The sequence below is a fragment of the Dipodomys spectabilis genome, unplaced genomic scaffold (genome assembly GCF_019054845.1).
Source record: "Dipodomys spectabilis isolate Male_0828 unplaced genomic scaffold, ASM1905484v1 ptg000108l, whole genome shotgun sequence".
Taxonomy (NCBI): domain Eukaryota; kingdom Metazoa; phylum Chordata; class Mammalia; order Rodentia; family Heteromyidae; genus Dipodomys; species Dipodomys spectabilis.
The window spans coordinates 17,670,297-17,683,598 of record NW_024870785.1 but is presented as its reverse complement, the minus strand read 5'-3'; the positions used below and the strand labels follow the sequence as shown (position 1 = coordinate 17,683,598).

General features: G+C 39.9%; 1 protein-coding gene across 1 annotated transcript in view; it reads right to left on the bottom strand.

Moving 5' to 3' along the window:
• Positions 1-1,851: 1,851 nt before the first annotated feature.
• The window catches only part of Rab8b (RAB8B, member RAS oncogene family), a 61,682-nt gene continuing 50,231 nt past the window's right edge, over positions 1,852-13,302 (bottom strand). Inside the window, exons 4-8 of the mRNA XM_042687949.1 lie at positions 11,917-11,994; positions 10,385-10,474; positions 9,111-9,176; positions 6,579-6,629; positions 1,852-6,062 (exon numbers count right to left, since the gene is read on the bottom strand). Of these exons, the coding sequence (XP_042543883.1) occupies positions 5,970-6,062; positions 6,579-6,629; positions 9,111-9,176; positions 10,385-10,474; positions 11,917-11,994 (378 nt within the window). The 3' untranslated portion in view covers positions 1,852-5,969. The remainder of the gene's footprint in view (positions 6,063-6,578; positions 6,630-9,110; positions 9,177-10,384; positions 10,475-11,916; positions 11,995-13,302) is intronic.

Genomic DNA, 13,302 nt, shown 5'->3' with positions numbered 1-13,302 from the left:
GTCTCAGAGTCGGGTGCGGCCTGGGCGGTAGTCGGGTGAGCCCCGGGGGCGTGGTCTTCGGGGCAGCGGGGCGGAGCTAGAAGCGGGCGTTCGGTCTCTCCAGAGCTGGGGGACGGAGCTCCTGTGGTCGGGAGGTTTTCCTGGGGGCGGGGATCGGAGACGTTCACCGCACTGCAGGGATGGGGCGGGGCTTGGGCGGGGCTCTGGGGGCGGGGCCACTAGACGCGCAAGCGCTTATCCCCGCGACCGGGCTGGGTACAGTGGGCGTGGCGACCGAGGATGCAGATCCCCCCCAGGCCGTTAGGTGCGGATCTGCAGCATCTGGGACCGCCTAGGCCGCGGTGCACCGCAGGTCTTTATTCCTGGACTGGGATCACTGGACCCTTCAGGGTGCTAACGGTTCAGGGGGGGGGTCACTGGTGTGGGTGGTGCTTGGAGAAGGGGAGATCCTGGTGCATTTTAGAGCGTGCACCCCGGAGGAGGAGAGATTCTAGGTCAAGTTGAGAAAACAACAGGACTGAGACAAGATTCCTTTTTTAAATAAAGGAGGCTTTTATAAAGCACATTTTTTTTTCCATTTGCATCGTTTTGGGAACATGTAAAATCCAGAGTGGGAAAAAGCATAATGTACTTATGTCTTTGGTGTAACCAGTTTTACTAGCTAGACGTGGTGGTACCATGCTTGTAATCCTAGCTACAGGTGAAACATGATCATGCTGCGTCCCAGTTCTGGGCAAAACCCACAAAATTCGATTGGGAACATAAGAACTGGGGATGTGGCTCGTGAGGGAGAGCCTGCCTCACAAACTCAAACTCCAGTACTGATCCCCCAATTCCTGCTTGTTTTCTAAAACTCTAATACCATGACACCATGGCTTTGGATCTGGGCCTTTCTCTTGACATACACTCAGATGGAGAGCTAACTGGTCATATTCAGGCTTTCCTCTGACTTCTAGGAGGCTCTGAGCTAAATTTAACACTCAAGAATAGCAACTATTCTAGCTTTTTTAAAACTGCGGTTATTTCCATGACTTAGAAATAGGGCTTCTTCCATTATCTTTTTTTTTTTGGCCAGTCTTGGGGCTTGAACTCAGGGCCTGGGTTGTTCCTTAGCTCTTTTGCTCAAGGAGAGAGTTCTATCACTTTAGCCACAGCACCACTTCTGGGTTGTTGTTTTTTCTAGTTTACTGGGGATGAGTCGTACAGTTTCCTACCTGGGCTGGCTTTGAACCACAATCCTCAGATTTCAGCCTCCTGAGTTGCTAGGATTACAGGTGTGAGCCACTGGCACCCGGCTCACTATTTTAATGACTTGTCATACCCGTTTCAACTTGGACCTTGATTAAAGCTCTCTCAAGGACATCAGAAGCAAGCAAGGAAAAGCTAGTTATGGTAGTGAATGCCTGTAATCCCATTACTGAAGTGGCTGAGGCAAGAGGATTGTGATTTTGTGACTTTGAGGCCATTCTGGGCATGGGGCTCTGACCTTTTGTTTTTTCACTCTAGGCTGGAGCTTCCTATTGAGCCACTGTTTCCCTTGAGTCTTTTGCTCATTAATTGTGGAGATAAGAGTGCTGGCTTTGAACCATGATCTTCAGATCTCAGCCTCAGATCTCTAGCCTATAATCAGCTAGGATTATAGGTGTGGGCCACTAATGCTCAGCTTTCAGTGCATTGTAAACTACATCCAAGTGAGGGACGTGGCTATTTTTCCCAAGTCCTTAAACACCTACCAGTGAGATATAGAATTGGCTAATGTATCACCAACTCTACCACGGTTTGATCTGTTTCCTCTCCAGATTTGCAGAGACAGTTTTAAATGTTCAATACACTTGTGAGAAGCCATAAACATTTTCATTATGTAGTTTTTATTTTAGATGAACATTATTATATATAAAAAAGTTCACCTGGAATAAAATCTATTTTTTAAAAAATAAAACACAGCATCAGTTATCAGTACACAGTTAATGGATTGGCTTAAATAAGGTTAACTTTGACAGGTCCAAGTCATCTACAAGAGTGTTACACAGTAAGCCAATGGAGAAAAAAAAAAGAAAAGTTTAAACAGACACAGTATGGAAAAAGTAGATAATTCCTGTAAAGGGAATGGGTTTAGTCAAATAGTTTATGGTATTTTGCATTAAAGGAACTGAAGTATCAGTTTCAAACAAAATTCATCCCTAAGGCCCTATGAACAAGTGATAGTTAATTCAACTTATATATGTATTTTAAAGCTAAGCAATGACATAGGAAGTTCTATTAGTTCTTGGCAACAAGATTTGTTACCTATGGCACACATTTCAAGAAATGAAAGAAAATCTGAAAATATCCCTAAGTGCAAAGTTTCCATTTCTGTACTTTTCAGTTGTTTGGTTTTTTGTTTTTTTTTATATAGTGAACATGACATCCTAAAGAAAGGACTGCTTCTAATTTTTCTAGAATTTGACATTTTAGTAGCATATTCTGTCCTTCTAGGGTCCCCCTCCATCAAGGAATTTCATTCTTGGATATTTCTTTGTCCCCAGATGTAACAAGGAAAAAAAAAAAAAGAATGTCTTTTCTGTTTTTTTTTTTCTATTGTTATTTTGTTTTTTAAAGTTTTTAAACAAGTTGATTGCACAAAGGAGTGCTTGAAATTTGAGATAAGTAAACCAATGTAATGAGATGTAGTTTTAAAGTTTTTAAGTTTGGAAGTTCATCTTTAAAAACAAAGAACTAAATTTACAAAGGGATTTAAATCACAAATTTGAAAACAGATCTGTTTAAATGTATCCCTCACTGATTACAAGAAAAGTTTTATAAGCTTTAGTACCTATAAAATGCAGCCATAATCTCTTATTTAGAAAGTTTTGCAAAAATGTATCTATTGCACACCTAAATTTGTTAATGGAGATGGGTAATAATGCATATATTTATGTTATAGAATATGACATGTATAGTTTATTCTAAACTAAGATTTCACCTACCTTTCCCAAGGATGCCTTGAGTTCAAGTGAAGAAAAAAACAACACATAGAGTCTAAAGTTCACTGGATACTTACAGACTGGCTCACTGTTTTTCTACCAGGTCTTAGAATACTAGTTAGCTAAATGAGGTATAATTTAAAAAATAGTCCTTCAAAGTAGAGAGAATGGTCCTCTGAAAATTTATAACAAAGACTACATAAAATGTTCTTGGAAACAGTAAGAATCCTGTGGCACCTCTTAATGGATGCACATAGTCTGTTGGAAGTAAAATACATCTAAAATCAGTTCCCAGCAAAACAACGTACAATCAATTGATTTACACACTACTTTAGTTACAGCATGTCTGGGCTGTCTGACATCCCCAGACTCTATTTGAAAAGGTCTAGTTTAGTTCAATCAGTGTCAACATGAGCACATTGATAATGAAGTACAGCAACTGAGTCACTAATCCTGCTGATCTATGTACCTTTACCCATGAAACCACAAAATGTCTACAAAAGCTTCCCAGTTTTTTTTTCTGTTTCAGCAGGGAACAGACAAAATGATCTGTTACAAAGTTCATCTACGAGTAGAAAAAAATGCACTCTATGTACATTATTATGCAAAGTGGAATATTTATTGGGTCATTTCACCATGCAGAAAGTAAATTTCCTATGTTCTTAGCTCAAATTATGTACAATTTAGCAAAGCTAAATGTAAGAAAATAGCAAAGACAATTTATTTCTGTACAACAGAGCATACACTCCCAGTTTGCTGCTACTTCAAAGAGCATGTTTTAGACTCATCTAACTTTTCACAGGCTCTTTCAAAGGGAAGTTCACGGAGACTAGTTAGTAAGCCATAAGACAAAAGAAGAGCAAAGAAATGAAACAAAAGCAAAGCATTCTGCTGAGAAAGAAAAAGTGAACCACAGAATATGTCAGTTTTGGTTTGCAAGACAAGCCCTGAGATAGAAACCAAAGTGTTAAGACACCAAAATAGTCAGAGGTAAAAATACTAAGAGTTACATTCATAATGGTGTCTTAGCACACACACCTTTTGCCAAGTATTTCATTACCATCCAGAAAGCCTAACTGCTTGTTTTTTTTTTCCTCCAGTAAATTAATGAATACAAGCCTTTTTTTTTTTTCTTTTTTCAAAGAAATTACTTTGTCTTTTTCAAAACTGTATCTAACTTGAAGATGGTCAACTGACAACCAGCTTTCAATAACAGATCTACAATTAATATTGGGACAGCAACAGGTAAGCTTTAAACCCACAGGTAAGCATTAAAAAATAAAAAAATAAAAAAAAACAAGGAGACTGAATTATGTCCAAAGTAAGTTCAGCATACCTACCAAAAATAGTGCAGCCCCTGAACTGAGTCTTCGGATAAGGATCAAAGGCTGACGGGTCCAAGCACTGAAACACAATGTCTTAATGTGAAGCAGAATTCTCTGTGAGAGTAGTCAGTCCATTTCTACTTCCATTGCTAGGCTAGGAGCCTCCATGGCGACTATCAAGGAGACAGATGACTAACAGAATTAATTTCCTTAGTCATCAGCCTGCATTGTGACACCAAAGGCTAGAGGGCCATTAGAAGCAGAATTTGGCACGTGAGTTAACACTAAATACTCTTCTCTCGTGTGATGGTTTTATTTACAGAAGGAGTAGTAGTACAGTGTGTCACAACTAAGCTTTTCGCTAGTTTTGGCTCTGAATGACTGAACCAAGTCCTTGTCACAATGAACCCAGCAGATGGGAGTCTACACAACCAACCACAGCTGCTGACATCTTGATCATTTTTTTTTTTGCTAATGAAAAGGCAAAGGTTCCCTAGGAGATATGCTAGGGCTAATCTTATTGTTGTAAAAACACCACAACAGAACCCCGCTCCCCAAAAAATCATTATTTTCACTATTACTAAGAGCTACTCTTAAACATATATCAACAAGTTCATCTCTCTTGCAGGCAGGCATACTTCCTGCAATCTAAACCTAAGTTTGCTTAACACTCACAGACAGGGATAGTGGTAGACGTCGGTGTTACAAACTAAAGGGTGATACTAAGGAAAAATAAATTATATTTTTGAACCACATTTAGAACCACATTTAGAAGCTGATGTAAAACCCTAAATGATGTACTTCTCCTCCCCCTAGGTAAAATTTTATCTCTAGAAGTTCACAAACAGAAACAGACAACCACGTTTGAATATGTAATTAGCTTTAGAGAATTAAGTAATTATGGAAACTCAAATAAGGGAAATAATAGAAAATATAAACCTCAGGGAAAGTGAGATATGAGTGACTTCCAAATGCAACTGCATAGATTAGGCAGAGATAATCAATCAGAAAGTGATTCATTCAGCTATTTAGATGCTGGCCAAAAGATCAGCAGTAAAGAAAAGCTGTTCCCAACTCAAAGCAACAAAGATGCTATGGCCAGATGGACATTGTTATGGATTTTTAAAATAAAATTTATAAGAATTTAGTGATTCTTAAATTCACAAATCAAAGCCCTTCAATAAATGATACCAGTGCAGTAACATTTGGCCCTGTGATCCAAACTCATTTTAGTATACCCACCTCTGCTTATTATTCTGTTGTCTTTTAAGTATCCCCATACAAATTTGTACAAATTTGTGTTGAAGTTTGACACACAGAAGTATGCCAGGATGAGTGTGAGATTGTACCATAATGGGGAAAGGCTAACACTGAGGTGCAGAGTTAAAAACAAAAACAAAAGGCAGGTAAGCAGCGTCTGCAATAGGCAATAAAACAAAGGGAAACCAGTTAGGTCCTGGGATGTCTCCACATCATTGCTTCCGGCCTTGGAAAGAGGAGCCTGGCCTTTTGCTTGCAAGCAAGGCTTGAATCCACTTGGCGATCTGTCCGGAGAGGGAAGTTCCGTGATGCTCTCAGAAACAGCCGGGCGGGGTGGCTCTGCGGCTGGATGACCTGTGCTTTCAGAAAAGCAGGAAAGGGCCCTTCGGTGCGCTGCAGTCTCTCAGAAAGGAAGAGTTCATCAGAGCAGCGAACAGCGGAACAAACTGGTCTTCTTGGACCGGTTTTCTGTGATTTTCACTGGCCCGCCTGCCCCTGATGAGTTGCTGTCATTCTAGAAAACAAGACAAGAGTTATCAAGGAAGGAAGGGAAACTCATGGTTTTACCCCCATTATTGAAAAAAGTAAAAACTACATGCTATATGAATTGTGTAGGAGAAAGAACGGCCTCAGCCTTGCTTGGTAGGCACTCTACCACTTGAGCCATGCCCAAGCCCCCTTTTTTGCTTTAGCTAATATTTTAGAGTCTAATTTTTTTTTCCTTACCAGTCCTGAGGTTTCAAATCAGGATCTGTGTACTGTCCTTTAGCTTTTTTGCTCAAAGCTAGTACTCTACCACTTAAACCATAGCTCCACTTCTAGTTTTTAGTAGTTAATTGGGGGGAAAATGCCATGGATTTTTCTGCCCAGGCTGGCCTAGAACCACAATCCTCGGATCTTAGCCTCTTGAGTTGCTAGTATTACAGGCATGAGCCACTGACACCCAGCTGAGAAGCTTAATATTATAATCATGCCTATCCTTATTAGAAAAAACTATATCATGGAAATAAATGTTGCAAGTGATACAAACCATTTTTCTGTTGAGTTTTGTCATTATATCTCGTGCAAGTGTAAAAAATGCCTAAGATAAAACAGAAAATGAATTACTACATGTTTATGGTATATTTCAAAACAGAAATATGGTATTTTGGTACTCTGCATTATTTAACCATAATTATCTTACTTTAGAGATTTGGGGGGGGGGGGGTGGCTAGGACCTGGATGCTATCCACGAGCTTTTGCTCTACACTAAGTGCTCTACCACATGTAAAGCCACAGTACCACCATCCAATTTTCTGGTGGTTAACTGGAGATAAAAGACTCATAGACTTTCTTGCCCAGACTGGCTTTGAATCGAGATCCTCAGATCTCAGCCTGAATAGCTAGGATTACAGGTGTGTCTACTTTAGAGTTAACTGAAAAAAAAAAAGAACATAATTGTAATTGTAGTATACACATTAAATGTGGCCTATTTTTTTCAATTACTAACATTTTCTAATGCTATCCGAGTGTCATTCACGCATCTTTTGGTGATTGAACTCAGGGCCTTGTAACTGATAGGCACCTGCTCTATCAATGAACCATACCTCCAGTCCTTTTACCTAGGCCCCTGCCTGGACATTGGCCATCTATTTTATGCTTCATAGCTGGCATATGCTGTCATAGCTAGCATTACAGGCACATGCCCAGATTCTTCAGTTGAGATAAGAGTCTTGAAATCTTCTGCCTAGATTTCTCATTTAGTGAGGACTATAGGCATGAGCCACAGGTGCCCAAATTCCTCCACCAAATACTATAATGAAGCATCTACCACCAGTATGACATGTTGAGTTTTAAGAACAGGGCAGAGCCTCTCTAAGCCAACCCTTCTTCCTCAGAGGAGGGCATAGTACCTGACAGAAGATGCTAAAATATCTGTTTAATAAGTGAATGCATAACAGCATAAAATCTAGCACTACAAAAATCTCAGTCTTTTATTTCTTACCTCTTCAGAGGTCAGACCTAAGCATGTACAATCTTACACATGTTAATACTCCAAAATCCCCAGTTCCTGGGTTTGGTTAAATTCCTTCCCATGGAAATCAGTTCAAATGGACAAAGGGCTCCTAGTAACATTGGTGACAATTTATCCATAAATATCTCTTGACCCAGAACGGTATTTTTTAAACCTATCATTGAAACTTTCACTCTGTTTGTAGTGAGCTGAGAGCCCAACACTCGCTGTTCTAGACTATTCCTGAGCCCCACAGCTGTGCGGTCCTTGAAATAAAACCATAGGACAACTATTGCTGTCTCACCAATCTCCGATGAGTTAAAGGTTTCCAAGTAATCCCATCCGAGTTTAAGCTAACCTCACCAATGTAAAGCTCTGTAGAAACTACTAGATTCTACTGGTCACCTGACCTGAGTATTCAGCTCAAGGAACGCCAGCCACAGCCCGATGCCACAGCTGTGCTGTGGAAACTGAGCCAGGGGATGGAGCTGTCTGTGCGGAAGGGACTCTGTCCCACCACCCAAGCCGACATGAGGCTCCTCTCATTCTGGTAAAGGGAGACTCTTTTTGTACAAAAGGAAGCATGTTCCTGTTTATATATGCTTGTATAAATAAATCAAGGACCACTTCCTGTTTCCCAACAGCCCTTAGACAACCTGAAAAATGAATGTTATTTAAAACAAACAAAAACAACATCAATTCCCACTCATTTCCCACTGGCCAATAAGGTGATTTTAGCCTCCTATTATGATGGACAGTAAGTAACCTAAGAAATCAACTGTAAGCCTTTCTTGAATGAGTTATGTGTTAACATATATTACATGTATTATTTTTAGGACGAGGTTAAGCATTTTTGTGGGAGGGGAGGAGGGGGTCAGTACTAGGGATTGAACTCAGTGCCACTGTGCTCTCACTTTGCTTTTTTATTCAAGTTCCACTTCTGGCTTTTGCTGGTTAGTTGAAGATAAGAGTCTCAGAGACTGTTCTGCCTGGACTGGCTTCAAACTACGATCCTGAGTATCTAGGATTACAGATGTGAGCCACTAGCACCAGGTTTAGGTTTAAAAAAAAAAAATTAAAAAGTATCACCAACAATTCTGCCCTTGGTGAAAGATGAAACTGTTCTTGAAGATTTTTAGATGATCCAGTTTTCTTTTTCTGATAAACACTACTAAATGCCATAGTGTTACAATGTATCATTCATAATACACAAAGGCAACCTGCTTGATAAGCTAACAGTTCAATTCTCTCTTGAGAGTACACAGGATGCTAGAGGATGACAGGAATGATGACAAATGATCCAAGGACCACTACTAGTCCAGCTAGTCTGATTTCCAGCTTCCCAAAGGGTGCACTGATTGGAAACTCAGCTTCTATGTCTTGCTTGGCGCATCTGAACTGAGCCTTGGGGAGGCCAGAGTCCATGGGAAAGGCCAAGACACAAGTATACATGAAACATCCATCTCTCTGGTTCCACAACAGATTTTCACTAGGTTGGAGTACTAGGAAGCCCCCTATGCAGTGGTGTCCCTGCCTACCAAGTTACTGCCACATAGTCCCTCTTCTTACCTCTTCTACATTTGTACTGGATTTTGCACTTGTCTCCAAGAATTTAATCCCATAGTCAATTGCTAACTGAAAGGCAAACAGAAACATTAAATTTAGCCAGCCTTGGTTTGCACAAACAAAGCACTTGTGTTTTTAAAGCATTTCAGAGCCTCCCATAGTAGTGTCTAGATCAGGACTCCTGAGGTACTCCAATTGCTTTCTTCTACCACATTTGAAATTCAATAGTTTAATCTAAAAATGGCTTCCCCTTTACATACTTGTTAGTACTTTAGTACTTCTTTTTGCCCTAATACACATATAAGAAAAATCAAGAGATAGATGCCCATTCCTCCATTAACTTGAGATTCATTCATCCTTTTTATCTGCTCCCAATGTACAATTCTCCAACAGCTCTTATGCTGACAGTTAATTATTTCTGAGTGAATTGGTCCATAATAAAGCAAAAACACTGAAGCACCCACTGCTTTCATTTCTATTGGTGGAGACAAATTTGAAGTTTTCCATCTTTCCATCTGTGCTAAAAGTTCCTGAGATTAAGTGAATGTTTTTAAGTCAAAGATTATAATTAGAATGAAAAATACATTTTGCATGTACCACTGGGGGGAAGGGGAACACCAAAGTAAAATTCCAAGAAAATTTTAAAAAAATGAAGCCTCTAAGTCAATTTGGAAAATGCCACAGAAGTATATATATACATATATATATGTATATATATATATGTATATATACACACACACACACACATATATATATATATATATAAATAGATTTGCTTCATGGGACATAGTTTGAGATAAGTCTATAAATGATCAATTGTAAGCGTTTATCCCAATCACCTGTAGTAAAATATTCCTAGGGAAAAAATTAATTGGAAAATGATTATTTGAAACTTCACTTTTACTTATTACCTTTTTTCAAAGGATTAATCATTTTACTTTCAAACCTGAGCTTTTCATACAGCTCTACAAGAATCAGCCTGAATGAACTCTTAGGCCAAAGAAACCTTAAAAAGGACCAATTTGTGTCTCCCCAAAAACATTCTTAGCAAATTCTTTAGTGGTGAGTCATGCCCACAGAGTATCTGGGGCTGGCTCCTGAATACTAATCACACATACACCCCCAATTCAAGCATGGCTGACCTCTGGGTTGCTGACACCCGACTGTACAGGATTAGAAACATGGCTAGTTTAAAAAACTTAAATCAAGAAACAATAGCAGCAAAAATGATTGCTTAATGTGAGCAGATTGCAACCTTCATCTACTCGGCAAGTTACCTTTTCCCCTCTTTCTTTGGACACTTGTCTTTTGTCATTCATATCACATTTATTACCCAGGATCATCCTTTCCACATCTGAAGAGGCATGCTGCATGGAGGAGAGAGAAAACAGTGCACTTAACAGCCTGAGAAAAATCACAGCGACTCAATAGAAAAGCCTAACCTGTCAGAAACACATCACTGCATTTAGTGATGAGACAATCTTTCATTCCACACAAGGCCCAATTCAGAGACAAGTTTACAATAGAGAAATGGAGCCTTTATTGAGCCTATGCTAACTCACCCAACAGCTCATAATCATTCTCTCTTCTTTTACATATTAAAAAAAAAAAGAAATGAAAGGAAAGAAAGAAAGTTAGCAAAACTTCAAAATCAGCAAAACTTCCCCATTTGGCTTAGAGACATAAAAACAGTACTGAGTGGCCCAGTGGAGAAAGCAATCTGGATTCTGAACTATTTAAAACACAAGTTCACTGGGCTAATATCCACGTGAACAAAGTTATTAAAGGGTCAGATTTCTTTCTGAAATGTCAAAGTGTGTGTGTGTGTGTGTGTGTGTGTGTGTGTGTGTGTGTGTGTTCTTTCTGAAATGTCAAAGTGTGTGTGTGTGTGTGTGTGTGTGTGTGTGTGTGTGTGTGTGTGTGTGATGGGGCTTGAACTCTGGGCCTGGGCACTGTCCCTGAGCTCTTCAGCTCAAGGCTAGCACTCTACCACTTGAGCCACAGCAGCACCACTTCCTGTTTTCTGGTGGTTATGTGGAGATAAAAGTCTCTCGGAGTTTTCTGCCTGGGCTGGCTCAGATCTTAGCCTCTTGAGTAGCTGGGATTACAGGCATGAGCCACTGACTCCTGGCTTTCAAAGATATTTTGAAGAAAACTTAGGATCAATCATTCTGAAATTCTGCCGTGTATATGTGTGTTGAACTCAGGTCCAGGCATGGGCACTGTCCCTTAGCTTTTATTGCTCACGGCTGGCACATGACCACTTGCACCACAGCTATACATCTGGCTTTTTGCTGCTTTATTACAGTTAAAAGTCTCAAGGACTTTTCTACCTGAGCTGACTTCAAACAGAGATCCTCAGATCTCAGCCTACTGAGTAGCTAAGAATACAGGTATGAACTATTAATGCCCAACTACAGCCCAATTTCAACTATGTAAGATGGCTAACCCTTTAGCAGGACAGAAAGTTGCAGAAGCAGACATATTTCTGACAGCCAAACAGTATAATTTAATAGACAGAATCTGGGATGCAGATTTCTTCATTCTGGAACCTTTATTTAAAGCTGCATCAACACTGGCAAGTCACTTCTTTCTGACTTGAGCCTCCTCATAGATAAAATGGGGACTTGGATCAAATTATTTCCAATACCTGGCCCAAGTTTAAAATTCCCCAGTGTCCACAGTCCAAACCGACAGCAAGAGAGATCCAGCCACCTCTTTCCCTTCACGGAGTGGTGTGAGAGGTGGCCTGCCCATGCCCCACTCTCACAGTTGGCCACCTCCTCCAACTCTCGCCTTGAATACATACCTCTTCAATGTTTCTGATCCAATTCTTAATATTGTCAAAGGACTTCTCATTTGTGATGTCGTAAACCAGCATAATTCCCTACAAGAGGAAACAATGGACTTCATGTAAGGACATTATACATCAAAAGTGATAGTCTACAAATGCCATGCACTCTTACCTCCAGAACCCTTTGGTTAGCCCTTTTTGTCTTGAAAAAAAGATTTGAAATAAATTTGAAAAACACAGACAAGCAAAATAAAGCCTTTCACTGTCTTGACACTAAATAAGTAAAAAGTCTGTTAGCATCCTCTCTGTTAACCTTTAACGGACTGGTCATGGTGGTAAAGATAATATGTCCTTCTCTACCTGATCTCACAGATTACAATCATACCCACTGCGGCTATGGACCAGTTTAAGCTAAAGCACAGATAACACTGAGGGGAGGAGGTATCACTTAAACTGCGCACTTCTCTCCAAGCAGAAACGGTCTCAGTTTGTACTCCTCTACCAAGATTTCTACATTTCTCCTTCCTTCCTTCCTCCTTTCCCTTTCATCCTCTCTCCCTTTCCCTTATTTTTCTTCTTCTTTCTTTCCCTTCCATTCCCTTCCTTTTCTTTTGGAGACAGGATCTTGCTATGTAGCCCAGACTGGTATCAAACCCATTATCATTCCTGGGTCAGCCTCCTGAAAACTGAGATTTTAGGTGTGTACCACCATGCCTACCTAGTATACCTCCACTGAGATTGAGGCTACACTGCGCTTGCTCTCGCTTTCACTCTCTCTCTCTCACACACACACAGACAGACACACACACACAATTATATGTGTGTGTGTATATATATATATATATATATATACATATATGCTGATCAAAATGTCACCATTTATCTAAAATCACAGAAACTGAAATATAATACATTTGGTGATGGGTTTAAAGGTGGTATTGCCATGTTTTCAAAACCTCAGATCTGATATATCTAAAAGGTTCATCTTCCAAATGTTTCAACTAACACCTGCATGTTCGCTATTTCATAAGTTACACCCTAAGCCCTCATTTTGGTACTATGTGCAAAGTCTACACAACTGTTCATCCATTCAACAAGTAAGCTGAGGAAAGATAAGGCAGTAGATATATGAAAAAACAGATAGTCCTCAGTCTAAATAAAATAACACATCTCAACAGCCTTTTTTTGTTTTTTTTTTTGTGGGTTTTTTTTTTTTTTTGGTCTGTCATGGGGCTTGAACTCTAGGCCTGGGCTCTGTCCCTGATCTCTTCAGCTCAAGGCTAGCATTCTACCACTTGAGCCACAAAGTGGTAGAGTGTTAGCCATGAGCTCAGGGACGGAGTCCAGGCCCTGAGTTCAAGCCTGATGACTGACCAACAACAACAACAACAACAACAAAAA